This window comes from Trachypithecus francoisi, unplaced genomic scaffold (assembly GCF_009764315.1).
Source record: "Trachypithecus francoisi isolate TF-2019V2 unplaced genomic scaffold, Tfra_2.0 Lachesis_group11, whole genome shotgun sequence".
In the NCBI taxonomy this organism is placed as follows: domain Eukaryota; kingdom Metazoa; phylum Chordata; class Mammalia; order Primates; family Cercopithecidae; genus Trachypithecus; species Trachypithecus francoisi.
The window spans coordinates 62,014,704-62,032,932 of record NW_022681456.1 but is presented as its reverse complement, the minus strand read 5'-3'; the positions used below and the strand labels follow the sequence as shown (position 1 = coordinate 62,032,932).

General features: G+C 38.9%; 1 protein-coding gene across 6 annotated transcripts in view; it reads left to right on the top strand.

The window, feature by feature from the left end:
- TBC1D15 (TBC1 domain family member 15) overlaps positions 1-18,229 on the top strand; it is an 83,179-nt gene that overhangs the window by 17,617 nt on the left and 47,333 nt on the right. For 4 of the 6 annotated variants that reach the window (XM_033221256.1, XM_033221255.1, XM_033221259.1 and 1 more), the window contains exons 2-3: positions 17,194-17,292; positions 18,052-18,126. In XM_033221256.1, coding sequence (XP_033077147.1) covers positions 17,194-17,292; positions 18,052-18,126 — 174 coding nt within the window. Of the gene's footprint in view, positions 1-378; positions 460-17,193; positions 17,293-18,051; positions 18,127-18,229 lie in introns of those variants that run through there. The other 2 variants (XM_033221253.1, XM_033221254.1) reach the window with 1 other exon arrangement.

The following is an 18,229-nucleotide window of genomic DNA, read 5'->3' as shown; positions in this document are numbered from 1 at the left end:
GGGATGCAAACAGCACGTAGGATATTGGAACAGTTTTGTCAGTGTCCATATATGCTGAGCCTTAAGTTGATAGCCTTTTTCATTATGTACTCTTTGGACAAATAAAACTTGTAGAGTAGACCTTTCAGTCTCAGCCCCAGAGTAGTGGAAGAACCTTGAGCAAATCACTTGATTTTCTTGCAGTTTTTTCAGTTACAAGATGGGAATGATAATATCTATCTAACTGAATTTTGAGGGTCAGATTTGATAATGTAGAAATGTTTTTGTAAAGTAATGCGTAATAAAAATATTACATAGCAGATAAAAGCATTTGAAGCTTTCTTTAAAAATTTAATTTAATTTTTTTTTTCTTAAAAGATGGGGGTCAGGGGGCATCTTGCTTTACTGCCCAGGATGGTCTTGAACTGCTGGCCTCAAGCGATCCTTCTGCGTTGGCCTCCCAGTGTCCTGGGACTACAGGTGTGAGACACTGGGTCTGCCCAGAACCTTTTAATTTTGCATTAGAGATCATGAATAAAACCAGAGTGAAGAAATTGAAAGCTTATTCTACTAACAAATGTTATCTGAGGTGAAATTATTCACATCATAATTGTTCCCTGTAGCAAAATAATTTTTTGTAACAAATAATGCCTGGAGATAGCTTTTCAAATGTCAGTTATTACAGTTGATAAACGTAAGAAGCAGAATGTTCTATGGCAGGATACTACTCAAGAATCAATTCATGATAGAGTCTAAGAAATATCTTCAGCCGGGCGCGGTGGCTCAAGCCTGTAATCCCAGCACTTTGGGAGGCCGAGACGGGCGGATCACGAGGTCAGGAGATCGAGACCATCCTGGCTAACATGGTGAAACCCTGTCTCTACTAAAAAATACAAAAAACTAGCTGGGCGACATGGCGGGCGCCTGTAGTCCTAGCTGCTTGGGAGGCTGAGGCAGGAGAATGGCGTAAACCCAGGAGGCGGAGCTTGCAGTGAGCTGAGACCCGGCCACTGCACTCCAGCCTGGGCGGCAGAGCGAGACTCCGTCTCAAAAAAAAAAAAAAAAAAAAAAAAAAAAAAAAAAAAAAAAAAAAAAGAAATATCTTCATTATTATATGTTATTGAAGTTTTAATTGGAGTTTAAAAAATCTAGATTTTGCTTTTATTTTTTAATTGGCACATAATAATTGTACATATTTATGGGGTACAGTGTGATAATTTGATATATGTATATAATGTGTAATCAAATCTTAGCCTATCTATTGCTTAGAACATTTTATTATTTCTTTGTGTTAGAAGCATTCACAATCTCTTCTATTTGAAATATACAATAAAATGTTAATTATATCATGTAATAATGCTGTAGAACATTAGAATTTATTCTTCCTGTCTAGCTGTACTTTAGTATTCATTAACCAACCTTTGTCTCCTTCCCTTCCCCCAACCCTTCCCTGCCTGTAGTAATTGCTGTTCTGCTTTCTACTTCGATGAAGCCAGCTGTTTTAGCTTCTACATATGAGTTAGAACATGTGGTATTTATCTTTCTGTGGCTGGCTTATTTTACTTAACATATATCCTTGATGCTCATCCATGTTACTGCAAATGACAGGATTTTTTTCATTTTTATGGCTTAATAGTATACCCTTGTGCATATATACCATATTTTCTTTCTTTTTTTGTTTTTTGAGACAGAGTTTCACTCTTCTTGCCCAGGCTGGAGTGCAATGGCATGACCTCAGCTCACCGCAGCCTCTGCCTCCCGGGTTCAAGTGATTCTCCTGTCTCAGCCTCTTGAGTAGCTGGAATTACAGGCATGTGCCACCATGCCCGGCTACTTTTGTATTTTTAGTAGAGACAGGGTTTCTCCCTGTTGGTCAGGCTGGTCTCGAACTCCCGACCTCAGGTGATGTGCCCACTTCGGCCTCCCAAAGTGGTGGGATTACAGGTGTGAGCCACCGTGCCTGGCCACCACATTTTCTTTATCACAGTCATCTGTTGATGGACTCTTAGATTGACTCCGTATCTTGGCTATTGTGAATAGTCCTGCAGTAAACTTGGGAGTGCTTCTTTGACATACTGATTTTCTTTTTTTGGGATATATAGTCAAAAGTGGATCATACAGTATTTTTTTTTTTTTTTTTCATTTTTTTTGAGATAGAGTCTCACTTTGTTGCTCAGGCTGGAGTGCAGTGATGTAATCTTGCCTCACTGCAACCTCCCAATTTCTGGGTTCAGGCAATCCTCTCACTTCAGCCTTCTGAACAGCTGGGACTACAAGCATGTGCCACCATGTCCGGCTAATTATTTTTATATTTTTGTAGAGATAACGTTTCACCATGTTGCCCAGGCTGGTCTTGAACTCCTGAGTTCAAGCCATCTGCCCGCTTTGGCCTCCCAAAGTGTTGGGATTACAAGCATGAGCCATCACACCTGGCCACTGTTTTTAGTTTTTTGAAGAACCTTCATACTGTTTTCTGTAGTGGTTGTACCAATTTACATTCCTACCAGCAGTATATAAGAGTTATCTTTTCTCCATATCCTCACCAGCATTTTTTTTGTTGCTGTTGTTGTTTTGATGACAAAAACTTAGTCATCAGTTAATTAGCCTTTCTGGGATGAGATGGTATCTCATTGAGGTTTTGATTTGCATTTTCTTGCTAATTAGTGATGTTGAACATTTTTTTCATATATTTGTTAGCCATTTGTATGTTTTTTTGTCATTGTCATTTTTAAATGTAGATACAGAGTTTTATCGGGGGAAACAGCCCCCAGTATTTCAACGTAGGTTCTTTTCTATTTTCCCTAAGTGTTGGCCAGTCTGAGAAATAAAGAGAAAGAGTACAAAAGAAAGAAATTTTACAGCTGGGTGTCTGGGGGTGACAGCACATGTCGGCAGGTTCCGTGATGCACCTTGAACTGCAAAACCAGCAAGTTTTTATTAGGGGTTTCAAAAGGGGAGGGGTGTACGAATAGGGAATGGGTCACAGAGATCACATGCTTCTAAGGCAATAAAATATCACAAGGGGAGAGAGGCAGAGTGAGATCACAAGGTCAGGGCAAAACAAGAATTACTGGTGAAGGTCCATGTCCGTTGGGCACACATTGTCATTGATAAACATCTTAACAGGAACAGGGTTCGAGAGCAGGCAACCGGTCTGACTAGAATTTGCCAGGCTGGAATTTCCTAATCCTAGCAAGCCTGAGGGCACTACAGGAGACCAGGGCATATTTCAACCTTTATCTACAACTGCATAAGACAGACACTCCCAGAGCGGCCATTTTAGAGACCTCCCCCTGGGAATGCATTCGTTTTCCCAGGGTTATTCCTTGAAGAGAAAAGAATTCAGCAGTATTTCTCCTATTTGCTTTCTGAAAGAAGAGAAATATGACTGTTCTGCCTGGCCCTGCAGGCAGTCAGACTTTATGGTTATCTCCCTTGTTCCCTAAAAATCGTTGTTATCCTGTTCTTTTCAAGGTGCCCAGATTTCATATTGTTCAAACACACATGCTTTACAAACAATTTGTGCAGATAACGCAATCATCACAGGGTCCTGAGGTGACATACATCCTTAGCTTACAAAGATGATGGGATTAGGAGATTAAAGACAGGAATAGGAAATTTATTATAAGATTATTGATTGGGGAAGTAATAGATATCCATGAAATCTTCCCAATTTATGTTCAGAGACTGCAGTAAAGACAGGTGTAAGAAATTATAAAAAGTATTAATTTGGGGAACTAACAAATGTCCATGAAATCTTCACAATTTATGTTCTTCTGCCATGGCTTCAGCTGGTTCCTCCATTCAGGTTCCCTGACTTCCTGCAACGGAGTTTATTTGTGCCAAGATGGAGGATTGCAGTCCGGGAGCATAGATTCAAGTTGCCCTGAATATAAACTTTCTGTATATCTTCTTTTGAGAGATACCTATTTAGCTTATTTGCCCTTTTTAAAATTGGAGTATTTTTTTTTTCTTTTCTGTTAAGGCTTTTGACTTTCTTATATCTTCTGGATATTAAACCCTTGTTGGATGTATACTTTGCAGGTATTTTTTTTCCCATTCTACAGGTTGTATCTTCGTTCTGTTGTTTCCCGTGCTATGCAGAAGTTGTTATTTTGATGTAATCCTGTTTGTCTGTTTTTGCTCTTGTTGCCAGTGCTTTTGCAATCTTCTCTATAAAATCTTTGTCCTGACCAGTGCCCTGAATAATTTCCTCTAGTAGTTTTTGAAGCATTTTCTTACCGTACTTTAATAGTTTTGGATCTTACATTTAAGCCTTCAATCCATTTTTTTTTTTTAAATGGAGTCTCGCTATGTCGCCCAGGCTGGAGTGCAGTGGTGCGATCTCAACTCACTGCACCCTCTGTTTCCCAGGTTCAAGTGATTCTTCTGCCTCAGTCTCCCAAGTAGCTGGGATTACAGGCACCTGCCACCATGCCCTGCTGATTTTTGTTTTTGTATTTTTAGTAGAGATGGGGTTTCACCATATTGGCAGGATGGTCTTGAACTCCCAGCCTCAGGTGATCTGCCTGACTCGGCCTCCCAAAGTGCTGGGATTACAAGCATGAGCCACCACGCGTAGCCCTTCAATCCATTTTGAGTTGATTTTTGTATATGGTAAGAGATAGGGTTCTAGTTTCATTTTTTCTGTATATACATATTTAGTTTTCCCAGCACCATTCATAGAAGAGGATGTTTTTTCCTCAGTGAATGTTCTTTGTGACTTTGTCAAAAATCAGTTGGCTCTAAATTTATTTCTGGGTTCCTTATTCTCTTTAATTGGTCTGTGTATGTTTTTATGTCAGCACCATGCTGTTTTGGTTACTATAGGTTTGTAGTATATTTTGAAGTCTGGTAGTGTGAGGCATCCAGCTTTGTTCTTTTTGTTCAGGATTGCTTTGGCTATTTGGGATCTTTTGTGGTTCCATATGAATTTTAGGATTGTTTTTCAATTTCTGGGAAGATTGTCATTGGTATTTTGATAGAGATTGCATTGAATGTGTAGATTGCTTTTGGTATTGTGGTCATTTTCACAATATTAATTCTTCCAGTCAATGAACATGGATGCCTTTCCATTATTTTATGTCCTCAAGTTTTCATCATTGTTTGTAGTTACTCTTGTAGAGATCTTTCACCTTGGTTAAATTGATTCCTACATTATTTCGTTTTTGTTTGTTTGTAGCTATTGTGAATGGAATTGCTTTCTTGGTTTCTTTTTCTGTTAGTTCATTAGTGGTGTATAGAAATGCTACTGATTTTTGTACATTGATTTTGCGTCCTGTAACTTTATGTAATTTATCAGTGTTAGGAGTTTTTCGGTAGAGCTTTTAGGGTTTTCTCTAAGATTATATCTGCAAACAAGGATTCCTTACAGTTTGGATGTCCTTTCTTTTTTTCTCTTGTCTAATTGCTCTGGCTGGGACTTCTAGTACTGTGTAGACTAAAAGTGATGAAAGTGGCCATCTTGTCTTGTACCAGATCTTAGAGAAAAACTTTGAACTTTTCCCTGTTAAGTATAATGTTGGCCATAAAGTTCATTGTGTTCAAGTATGTTTCTTCTACCAACTTGCTGAGAGTTTTTATCATGAGGGATGTTTAATATTATAAAATGCTTTTTTTTCCTGTCTATTGAGATGATCATATGATTTTTATCCTTCATTCTAATGATGTGATATATCACATTTATTGATTTGCGTATGTTGAACCATCCGTGCATCCTGGGATAAATTGCATTTGATCATGGTCAGTGATCTTTTTAATGTGCTGCTGGATTCTGCTTATTAGTATTTTGTTGAGAATTTTTGCAACTATGTTTATCAGGGATACTGGCCTATGGTGTTCTTTTTTTGTTGTGTCTTTGTCTAGTTTTGGCATCAGAGTAATGCTGGCCTTATACAATGAGTTTGGAAAAATTCTTTCCTCTTCAGTTTTCTGGAACAGTTTGGGAAGAATTGACATTTGTTCTTCTCCAAATGTTTGGTGGAATTCCACAGTGAAGCCATTGGGTTTTGGGCTTTTCTTTAATGGGAGACTTCATGACTGATTCAAACTTACTGTAATTGTTTTGTTCAGGTTTTTGGTTTCTTCTTGATTCAGTCTTGATAAGTGTGTCCAGGACTTTATCCATACTCCAGTTTATTGGAGTATGGTTGGTTGTCCTAGTCTCTCTAGTGATCCTTTGTATTTCTGTGGTATGTTTTTTTATGTTATGTTATGTTATGTTATTATTTATTTATTTTATTTTATTTTTTGAGACAGAGTCTCGCTTTATCGCCCAGGCTGGAGTGCAGTGGCCAGATCTCAGCTCACTGCAAGCTCCGCCTTCCGCGTTTACGCCATTCTCCTGCCTCAGCCTCCGAGTAGCTGGGACTACAGGCGGCCGCCACCACGCCCGGCTAGTTTTTTTTTTTTTAGTAGAGGCGGGATTTCACCGTGTTAGCCAGGATGGTCTCAATCTCCTGACCTCGTGATCCGCCCGTCTCGGCCTCCCAAAGTGCTGGGATTACAGGCTTGAGCCACCGCGCCTGGCCTCTTCTGTGGTATGTTTTAATGTATAGTTTTTAAATTTCTGATTTTATTTGGATCTTCTCACTTTTTTCTTGCTTTGTCTAACTAATGGTTTGTCAGTTTTGTCTGCCTTTACAAATAAATTAACTTTGTTCTTTTTTTTCTTTTTTGGTCTCAATTTTATTTCTATTCTGATCTTTATTGTTTCTTTTCTTCTATTCATTTGTGTTTGGTTTGTTACTGTTGTGTTTCTATTTTTGTTTATTTCAAGAAGTTTAAGAAATTTACTTACTAATTTCTTCTTTGACCCATTGGTCATTCAGAAACATGTTTAATTTTCATGTATTTGTACAAATTTGCAAGTTCTTGTTTCTCATTTCTAGTTTTATTCCATTAGAGTCAGAAAAGATACTTCATATGATTTCCGTTCTTTTAAACTTGTTTAGATTTGTTTGTTTGCTGCCTAACATGTTCTCTCCTAGGGTATTGGTCATGTATTGATGAAAAGAATGTATATTATGCAGCTGTTGGATAAAATTTTTTTTTGTTTGTTTTTTTTTTTTAAACGGAGTCTCGCTCTGTCGCCCAGGCTGGAGTGCAGTGACCGGATCTTGGCTCACTGCAAGCTCCGCCTCCCGGGTTTACGCCATTCTCCTGCCTCAGCCTCCCCACAGTAGCTGGGACTACAGGCGCCCGCCACCTCACCCGGCTAGTTTTTTTTGTATTTTTTAGTAGAGACGGGGTTTCACCATGTTAGCCAGGATGGTCTCGATCTCCTGACCTCGTGATCCGCCCGTCTCGGCCTCCCAAAGTGCTGGGATTACAGGCTTGAGCCACCACTCCCGGCGGATAAAATGTTTTTAAATGTCTGTTAGGTTCATTTGGTCTAAAGTGCAGCTTAAATCCATTTTTTTTCTTGTTGATTTTCTGTCTAGATGATCTGTCCGTTGCTGAGAGTGGGGTGTTGGGTCCCCAACTGTTATGTATTGGAGTATAGCTCTCCCTTTAGAGCTAGTATTTTGCTTTATGTATCTGGGTGCTTTGGTGTTGAGTGCATATATATTTGTAGTTGTTATATCCTCTTGCTGAGTTGATCCCTTTTTCATTGTATAATAACCTTGTCTCTTTTTACAGTTTTTGATTTTTAAGTCTCTTTCATCTGATACACATAAAGCTACACCTGCTCTCTTTTGGTTTCAGTCTGTATGTGTCTTTACACATGAAGTGAGTTTGCTGTTGGCAGCATATAGTTGAGTCATTTAAAAAATTCCATTTATCCAGTCTATATCTTTTATGTGGGCAATTTGTTTACATTCAAGGTTGTTATTGATAGGTGAGGATTTATTCCTCTCATTTTGTTAATTGTTTCTGGTGGTTTTTGTATATCCTTTGTTCCTTTTTTGCTCTCATAGTTTATCATTGAAGTTTGGTGGTTTTCTGTAATGGTAAGGTTTGATTCTGTTTGCTTTATCCTTTGTGTATCTCCTCTACCAATGAGTTTTATACTTTTGTATGACTTCATTATAGTAATTTTCATCTTTTTTTCCTTCCAGATGTAGGACTCCTTTGAGCAGTTCTTGTAAGGCCAGTCTAGTAGTGATAAATTCCCTCAGTTTTCACTTGTCTGGAGAAGACTTTTATTTCTCCCTGATTTCTGAAGGACAGCTTTACTGGATACAGTATTCTTGGCTAGAAGTATTTTTCTTCCATCACATTGAATATATCATCCCATGCTGTCCTGGCCTGTAAGGTTTCTAAGGAAAAGTCTACTTTTAGGCTGGGTGCGGTGGCTCATGCCTATAATCCCAGCACTTTGGGAGGCCAAGGCGGGTGGATCATGAGGTCAGGAGATCGAGACCATCCTGGCTAACATGGTGAAACCTCGTTTCTGCTAAAAATACAAAAAATTAGCCGGGTGTAGTGGCAGGTGCCTGTAGTCCCAGCTACTCGGGAGGCTGAGGCAGGAGAATGGTGTGAAATTGAGAGGCTGAGCTTACAGTGAGCCAAGATCATGCCACTGCACTCCAGTCTGGGTGAGAGAGTGAGACTCCATCTCAAAAAAAAAAAGAAAAGAAAGAAATCTGCTTTTAATCTAACAGGGCCTTCCTTGTATGTGACTTGACTTTTTTTCCTGCTGTTCTTAGAATTCTCTTTTGACAGTTGGACTATAATGTACCTTAGGGAAGACCTTTTTAGGTTGAATCTATTTGGGGACTTGTGAGGTTTGTGAATCTGGATGATTTTTATACCTCTCTCCAGACTTGGGAAGTTTTCGGTTATTTTATTAAATAGGTTTTCTACACCTTTTCTTGGCTCTTATCCCTTTGAAAGTGCCATAATAGGAATATTTGCTTGCTTAATGGTGTCCCATAAGGCTTATAGGCTTTTGTCAGTCTTTTTTTTTTCCCTACTGAATGGGTAATGTTAGACTACTTACTTTTGAATTCAGAGATTCTTTTGCTTGATCAAGTCTGCTATTGAAGCTCTCCATTGTATTTTTTTATTTTATCATTGAATTCCTCAGCTGCAGAATTTCTGTTTGGCTCTTTTTTATTATTTCTATTTCTTTATGGAATTTCTCATTCATGTCATGAATTATTTTTCTGGTTTTATTGAATTATCTATTTTTTTTGTATTTCATTGTGTTTCCTTAAGGTTATTATTTTGAATTCCTTTTGTTGATTTCTTTTTCACTGGGGTCTCCTACTAGAGAATTGTATGTTCCCTTGGTGGTTTCCTATTTCCTTGCCTTTTTTTTTTTGAGATGGAATTTCACTCTTGTTGTCCAGGCTGAAGTGCAATGACACCATCTCGACTCACTGCAACCTCTACCTCCTGGGTTCAAGCTATTTTCCTGCCTCAGCCTCCCGAGTAGCTGGGACTACAGGCGTGCGCCACCATGCCCAGCTAATTTTTGTATTTTTCGTAGAGATGGGGTTTCACCATGTTGACCAGGATGGTCTTGATCTCTTGATCTCATGATCTGCCCACCTCAGCCTCCCAAAGTGCTGGGGTTACAGGTGTGAGTTACTGCACCTGGCCGCTTTTTGTTTTCGTTTCATGCGTGCCTCTGTTGATGTCCTTGCATCTAGTGGAACAATTCCCTTTTCTAAACTCTGTAGAGTGGCTTTTATAGAGAATAACTTTCACCTGCAGTTGAGTGTTTTCTTGTTTTGTTTTGTTTTGTTTGAGACGGAGTCGCACTCTATTGCCCAGGCTGGAGTGCAATGGCGTGATCTCGGCTGACTGCAATCTCTGCCTCCTGGGTTCAAGCAGTCCTCTGCCTCAGCCTCCTGAGTAGCTGGGATTACAGGCGCTCACCACCATGCCTGCCTAATTTTTGTATTTTTAGTAGAGACAGGGTTTCACCATCTTGGCCAGGCTGGTCTTGAACTCCTGACCTTGTGATCCACCTGCCTTGGCCTCCCAAACTGCTGGGATTACAGGCATGAGCCACCGTGCCTGGCCCACTTGCAGTTGAGTTTTAATTTATTGGTTGAGAAGGGTGTAGTGATTGTTTCCAAATAGGTGCAGTGGTATAGTATCCATGTAACTTCTTTAGCTGCTTTCAGTATCAGCAATAATTGTGGCACCTCAGTGGCATAGGTTGTAGAAGTTTGTGGCAGCAGTGGTAATGTTCTTGCTGTCGAGGGCTTTTGGGGTCCTCCTCGTCTCGTTTTCCTCACAACAGGAGACTTAGCTGAGGGTGTCTAAGTCATTTTTGGTGCAGATTTGTTATGGCCCATAAGCAGCTGCAGTGGCACTGTAATCTATGTGTAGGTGCTTGGAGCAACTGTGGGTTTCAATGTCTAGGCTCCGCATCTCATAAACCTATTTTGTCATCTGGTTCTTGGGGTGCAGGTTTGCTTGCTCTGGCTGTGTTGGATATAGGTTGCCCACAGAGCCAGGATCTATGACACTGAGGCACCCTCTAGCAGCCCGGGCCCAGGGGAATGGGTTGTAGCTATGATTCTCTTCCTGGAGGGCAGGACACAACACTGGCCTGACTCCTGGGAAGAGGGGGTACTTTGAAGGTTTTGACCTGGGGAGCAGGATGTGGCTACAATTCAGGAATTTAAGCCAATAGGGTTCTCATTTGGATCTCACTTGAGATCTCACTTGGATCTCAGGGGATGAGGTCCTGGGTAGTAGTGACTCTAGACCTTGGGATGGTGGGGCTTGGCAGTATTCAGACTCTGTGAATCCAGGTGCAATAGCAGCAAGTACCCCAGAATGGCAGAACACAGCTGTGATTTGGGCCCCAGGAGAGGGGGTAGGGAATAGCACAGTGATGACTTTATTCCCCAGGGAGAGGAGTATCTCAACAGCTTAGACACTGGAGGGCTAATCCAGTTCCGGAGAAGCAAGGTACTAGAGTTGTTTGGCCTGTAGGGTGAGCTATCTAGGTCAGCCACAGGTGTTTGTCTCGAATATGGATATGGGGTACCTCAGCCTGGGGATGTGTAGCTGCTCAGCTCAGGCAGGGCATCGATTTCCCAGGGAGTGATATGCGCTTCCAGCTTTGGCCTGGTGGGGCGTGACTGTTCTGTGCAGCTCAGGCACATTTCCCCGCGATGGAGGGTGCCACTTCAGCTTGGGTACTGGGGTGTGTGACTGCTCTGGGTGGCCAAGGCACTGTTTCAACTTGGGAACTGGGGATATGGGACTGCTCTGAGTGGCCAAAGTCCTGTTTTCCCAGAAGGCAAGATGCCACTTTTAGCTCTGGCCTGAGGGTGTGAGGCCAAGTGTAGGTGGACTGACTCTGTTTCCACTTGGCCCCACAGGGAAGGGTGTACCAACTGTTCACAGCTGGCTTGGGGATGGGCCAGTGGACTGGGGTGGTTCGGTGGTGGCTTAGTCTCAGTATGAAGGGATCTGTGGCTACTTTCCCCCAGAGCAATACACATTCTGCCACAGTTCCAGTTCCAAGGTGGCATAGTGCAGTAGTCTTTTGGGCCACAACGGTGGACATAGTATCTTCTTTCTTGGGGGAGCACGGCTATTTGGACTCCAGGTAGCTCCCTCAGCTGGTGTTAGTGCCTGTGAGGACTGCAGGGACCCCACTGGTGAGGTCTGTAGGTGTCCAAGTTGTTGGTGGAGGCTGCTGGTATTCTCTCGTTTACATCCTTGCTTTAGGAAGAAGTTCCTCCTGGTTCCCAGATGATCTCAACTCTGGGATGGAGTGATGAGATCCCAACATTTCCTTCTTTCTCTGTGGCCATCCTGAGTTTCTGTGTGCTTACAAGGGTTTCTGTTATTCCTCTGATGTACTCTAGTGCTCTCCCTCAGTTATTACTTATTATTTTTAGAGACAGAGTCTTGCTGTGTTGCCCAGGCTAGTTTTGAACTCCTAGGCTCAACGAATCCTCCTGCCTCGACCTCTCAAAGTGCTGGGATTACAGGCGTGAGCCACTTCGCCTGGCCTGCCTCCTCAGTTTTTTTGTTAAAATATAGTTGTTGGTTCATTGTTTTGGTTGCTTGTTGGGGGTTGGGGAGAGATGAGTACTAGGGCCTTCTAGACGACCATCTTGTTGACATCAGTCTCTGGACTTCTGTTTTTGTATTTTGGGCTGTTTAAAATAGTTGGTATTTGAGAGTTGTGATTTTTGTATTTTAATAAACACGTGCTTAGAGATTGGGGTGATGAACAGGTATGTCATATGAATATAAAATAAGATCACACCCTTAAAAAATAGATTGAAGGACTACAATATTCAATGAATGATTTAAACCAAGATGATATTGAAAAGGGTTAAGTTTCTTGTGTAGAATATTTAGGAGTTCAGATGAGAGTAAGGGTTTTTGTTTAAAGGCCAAATGCTCCTGCATTGGTTTATAAATTTAGACATTTAAAAATTGGTTTTCAGTTCTGAAGCAGCATTGTTTTCTGCATTTAAGCCATTTCAGGAACTGTTGTCCTCTAGGGAAGCCATGTGGAAATTTTCTGGTAGTTTTTTAAGTCAATAACAGTTATGATTTAATGGATGAATGTTTCAGCAAATCTGTGATTGGTGACTTCACTAAAGACCACATATTCATCCAAGGAAAGACTGGATTACAGATTTCCTGACGACTCTTTCCTCAATTCATTCTTTTCATAAAATAGAGATGTGGATAACAATATCGGTTTTGACTTATTCGGGGTGGCTGTGAGGATTTATGTGAGAGCAGGGTACTTTGGAAACAAGGTGCTACAGGTTGATTATCCCTTATTCAAAATACTGGGGACCCAAAAGTGTTTTGGATTTTGGATTGTTTTGGATTTTGGAATATTTGCAGTATACTGGTTGAGCATCCCCACTGTAAATACCTGAAATCCACAAAGTGTTCATTTAAAAAAAAAATTATTTATTTATTTTTTAGAGACAGGATCTTACTTTGTTGTCCAGGCTGGTCTCGAACTCCTGGGTTCAAGCAGTCCTCTCATTTTGGCCTTTCAAAGTGCTGGGATTACAGGCCTGAGCCACCGTACTCAGCCGAGGAAGTGTTCCAAGGTCCATTTCATTTGAGCTTGAAGCTGGTGCACAAATTTTGGAGCATTTCAGATTTAATATTTTTGAATTAGGGTTGCTCAAACTATGTTTAAGTTAAAACAGTTATTACTAAGTGATTTTATATTTGAAGTAAATTATGTACCAATGCAACTTTTTTTCCCTGTGCCCTTAAGTCTTATAAAATATAATACTTTGTAAGATTTAGTATCTATTACAAATTAATAAATTTATTAATTTTATTAATCTGCCATTTCTGGCAGAACTATTACTTTGTATCAGTTAACATCACACCCTTGAAAATTAGAAAGCTAAACATGACTGCTTTCTGAAGACAGTATAAATGTGGTTTGAAATTTGGAGTTTTGGGGTGTATAATTTGTTCCTCAAAAGGGGCTGAAGAGTTGAGGAACACAGAATACAGAATGAGTGCAGCTTTGACTTTTTTTTGTTTTTGAGACAGAGTTTTGCTCTGTTGCCCACGCTGGAGTGCAGTGGCACGATCTCGGCTCACTGCAAACTCCGTCTCCCGAGTTCACGCTGTTCTCCTGCCTCAGCCTCCCGAATAGCTGGGACTACAGGCGTCCACCACCACACCTGGCTAATTTTTTCTATTTTTCAGTAGAGACGGGGTTTCACCGTGTTACCCAACATGGTCTCAATCTCCTGACCTCATGATCCACCCACCTTGGCCTCCCAAAGTGCTGGGATTACAGTTGTGAGCCACCGCGCCCGGCCAGCTTTGACTTTTTTGTAAGGTGTCTGTCACTTTAATTATTTTCCCAACTGAACTACTTAGGAAACTCTTTCAACTTTTCCTGAAGTGAAAAAAAGTAGGCAACACTTACCCAACAAATGTAAGAGAAAGAGTTGCTTAATGTGCCTAAATAAGGTAAAATGTTTTATTTGGTTGTATAGGGTTCACCTCATTAAGGTTCCAGAATCTCTTTAGTGTTAATGGTATCATAGAACTTTAGATTGCATTGTTAATGATAGCAAGCTTTTCTTGCCAAATGAGTGTCTCTTTTTCCACTATGAGAATTAGAAAGTGTCCGACTATTCTACTAGCTGAGTCTTATGTGAAAATATGCTAAAGTGTTATTTCTGAGTCTCTGATCCATGTGTCACAAAGGCTTGAGAATATTTTTCTCAATATCTTTTTTAAAATAAATTTTATTATGTACATTTAAGGTTTACAACATATTATGGAATACATATAGATAGTAAAATGGTTACTGTAGTGAATTAGATTAACATATTTGTCATCTCACAGTTACTTTTTTGTGACAACAGCAGCTAAAATCTTATTTAACTGGAGGATAGCATTATGCCACATGAAATAAGCAGATACGGAAAGAAAAATAATTGTGGGATTTCACTTATATGTGGAATATGCTTAATTAAAAAAAACAACTCAGGGCTGGGCGCAGCGGCTCACACCTGTAATCCGAGCACTTTGGGAGGCCAAGGCGGGCAGATTACCTGAGGTCAGGAGTTCGAGACCAGCCTGGCTAACATGGTGAAACCCACAAAAATTAGTCGGGCATGGTGGTACGTGCTTGTAATCCCAGCTACTCAGGAGGCTGAGGCAGAAGAATCACTTGAACCTGGGAGGCAGAGGTTGCAGTGAGCTGAGATCGTGTCACTGCACTCCAGCCTGGGCGACGGAGCAAAACTGTCTCAAAAAAAAAAAAAAAAAACCTCAAATACAGAGAATTAAACAGTGGTTACCACTAGTCAGGGTTGCTAGGAAATGGAGAGATATAGGTGAAAGGATAGAAGATAGATACATATGATGAACAAGTCTAGAGATCTAATGTACAGCATGCAGACTAAATAAAATTACATTGCAAAATTGGAGATTTTAAGGGATTTCTTTTTCATAACCTTTTCATATTTTTTTGTGTTCCTAGGTAGGATTATCTGGTTCACCCTCCTGTTTTATAAATCGATAGACTGAAGTCTAGAAAATTTAGTTTATACTTCTGGACTTTCCTTTTTTCATGTTACTCTTTAAAATTATTTTTAAATATATGACTATATTTTCACTTTGAAATATTCAAATAAGTCAGTCATTAACATAGAAAGTTAACAGTTCCTCCTTCAACCTTTCCTCATCCTATTCTCCCAAAGTAATCTTTGTTAAACAGCTTAAAGTATCCTCCCAGAATTTGTTCTGTATATTTCACACAGATAGAAACTTTATAAAAGTGTAAATGTCAGCATACTGTATATACACCATGATTTTTCTGTGTGCATTGTCTGTTTGCTCATCCATTTAATCTGCCTCATCCTAACTCCTGAATAGTATCCCCCATAGAATAGATATCCCAAGATATATTTGATAATTTTCCTATTCTTGGATGTTTAGATGCATACCCTTTCTTTCCTCCTCCTCTTCTCCTTCTCCTCCTTCTCCTTACTCTAAAATTATAAATAATACTGCTGTGAATATTCTTATGCATATTTTTGTGCATATATCTATAGGTTTTAAAATTTCTCATCTCCACAAACAATATAGAATTGTTTCCCACCATTTCTCAGCTCATCCTATCCCCATGTAAGCTTCTGTTTACATGCTGGTCTGATGCTTAACAACTATTTCAGTAAAGGCCATGTTACTTAGGTTTTTGAAATCAGAACTTTCTTAGTGATCTTAATTACTTAAAAGACTCTTTCCTGACACAAGTCCATATCACAGTTGATTAACGTTAACAAACCCGAGAGAGAGGCAGTAAAAGTAATGTGGAACCTTTATATTGTGGTGGCTAAGAGCACAGTTTTCTGCTGTCAGGCTACCTGGGTTTCAATTTCATCACCACCTGTTTATTATTTGCCTTATTTACCTTGGGCAGTTATTTAACCACTTTCAGTTTTCTTATTCACACAAATGGGCTCCTCATCCCCATGGTGTAGTAGAATATAGTTATATAATCTGTGGTTTAGGGTGGTTGTAAGGATTAAGTTACAACATATGAAGTTCCTAGTGTATAAGTGTTCTGTAAATGTTAGCTAAAAACAGGAGGATACATGCCCATTTACATTGATGAATGAAGGAGTGATAGACTGATGGTGCTCGTCTTGCATTGCTGGCCCATGATGTTCTGAAGACTAATATTAATAAAAGGTCTACAGAAATAGAATAATAAACTCTATTGACCAGACTTACATATGTCAAAAGTACGTAGGTCTAGAAGTGACTGTTTTTCTTTTACTTATTTTCATAATTAAAAAAATTTTTAATGGTGTTAAATGGGTCTCAAGAATGGAATCTTAATTTATAACATTATGTCTATGAAAAATGAGGCTTCACTTTAAATGTTTAAACTTACTTGGGAGTTAACTTAAGTCTCCCCTATATTCCCATAGGAATTTATTCAAGGATTATGTCTTTATCATCTTCATGTACTTTGTCTTTTATATGCTTTTTACATATAAAAGCACTCAGTTAATATTGTGAAATTGAATTAGTTTAGTCATTTCTAGGAGTCCCCATCACTACTCTCTTTAGTTTTGTTCTCATTACTACTCTTTAAAATTCCTGTATTATTTCCCGAATTTCTATGCCATGGTGTTTCAAAAACACACCAAAATGATCTTACAGTAAAAATGTGCTATTATGGGAATAGTTAGAAAGGATTGATTCCTCATTGTGTTTCATTTGTTCTTATTCTTAGATATTTTCAAGTGCATTTTCAATTCTAGCTCAGTATTTTCCTTAATGCTCATGAAAAAAAATTTTTTTGTTTTTTTAGAGAGATGAGTTATTGCAGTATTGTCCAGTGTGGAGTGCAGTGGCCATTCACAGGTGCATAGCACCCTACAACCTTGAACTCTTGGGCTTAAGCCCAGCCTCCCAAGTAGCTAGGACTACTGGCATGTGCCACTGCATCTGGCGAAAAATATAAATTTTAGGTGGATTTTAAATATTGAGACTTGTTGCAATTAGTCTGACATCTTGAAGTGGAAGATCAAGATCGTGATTATCACGAATCTGATAAACTTCATGCATTAACAAAGCAGAATTCATTCCAGTTTATGTTTGCTTGATTGAAGTGCTCTTAAGTCTGAGAGGTATTTTTTTAAATAATACATTTATATATGAAATAATCAGAAACTTGGCCAAGTATAAGAAAATATATCTTAATATTTTTAACAAATGTTAAAATAGTACTCAATAGACATAACATGATTAACTTTATTTTTCCTGTTATAGATTATATATGAACAGGAAGGAGTATATATTCACTCATCTTGTGGAAAGACCAATGACCAAGACAGCTTGATTTCAGGAATATTACGTGTTTTAGAAAAGGTAAGTTTCTAGTAAATGATTTTATTTAATAATAGTTTATAGTGGTGATTCATCTTTGGAGAATTATCAGAAAGTTTGAATTTCATATGTAAGATACAATTATGTAATTGAACAGTAATTGTAAATTTAACATGGATATGATGTAGTAGTCAAACACATGCTCCTGGACTTATGATGGGGTTATGTCTTGATAAACCCATCAAAATTGCAAATATTATTTATCAAAAATGCATTTAATACACCTAACTTACTGGACATCATAGTTTAATTTCCTTAAATGTGCTCAGAATACTTACATTAGCCTACATTTGGGCAAAATTATCTAACATAAAGCCTGTTTTATAATCAGTTGTTGATTTTCTCATGTAATATATTGAATACTGTGCTGAAAGTGAAAAACAATGTTTCTTTGGTTACTTGAAGTATGATTTCTACTGCATGTGCATTGCTTTTACACCATCCTATTACAAAAAAATCCTGAGTCAAACCATCATGAGTCAGAGACCGTCTGTACTTTAGATAAAATGACATGGAATATTCTAAAACTTATGTAGAAGTCGCAGTAATATAAATTTTTCATAATGAAAAATAGGCAGAATTTGAAAAATGTATGTAACATTTTTGGTTTACATATGATATTAGCATATTTGAAATGTAAATACTTAAGAGGCTGAAATTTTATTTTGGGTTCAGGGAATAGAATAATTAAGAATAACATATTGCTGAGTATTAAATATAGTTCATAATTTCTTTCTCTAGGATGCTGAAGTAATAGTGGACTGGAGACCATTGGATGATGCATTAGATTCCTCTAGTATTCTCTATGCTAGAAAGGTATTTAAGAAAAAAATGTGTGACTAAGGGAATACCATTTAAAAAATAACAGTATTATCGATATATAATTCACATACCATAAAATGCATCCTTTTAAAGCATA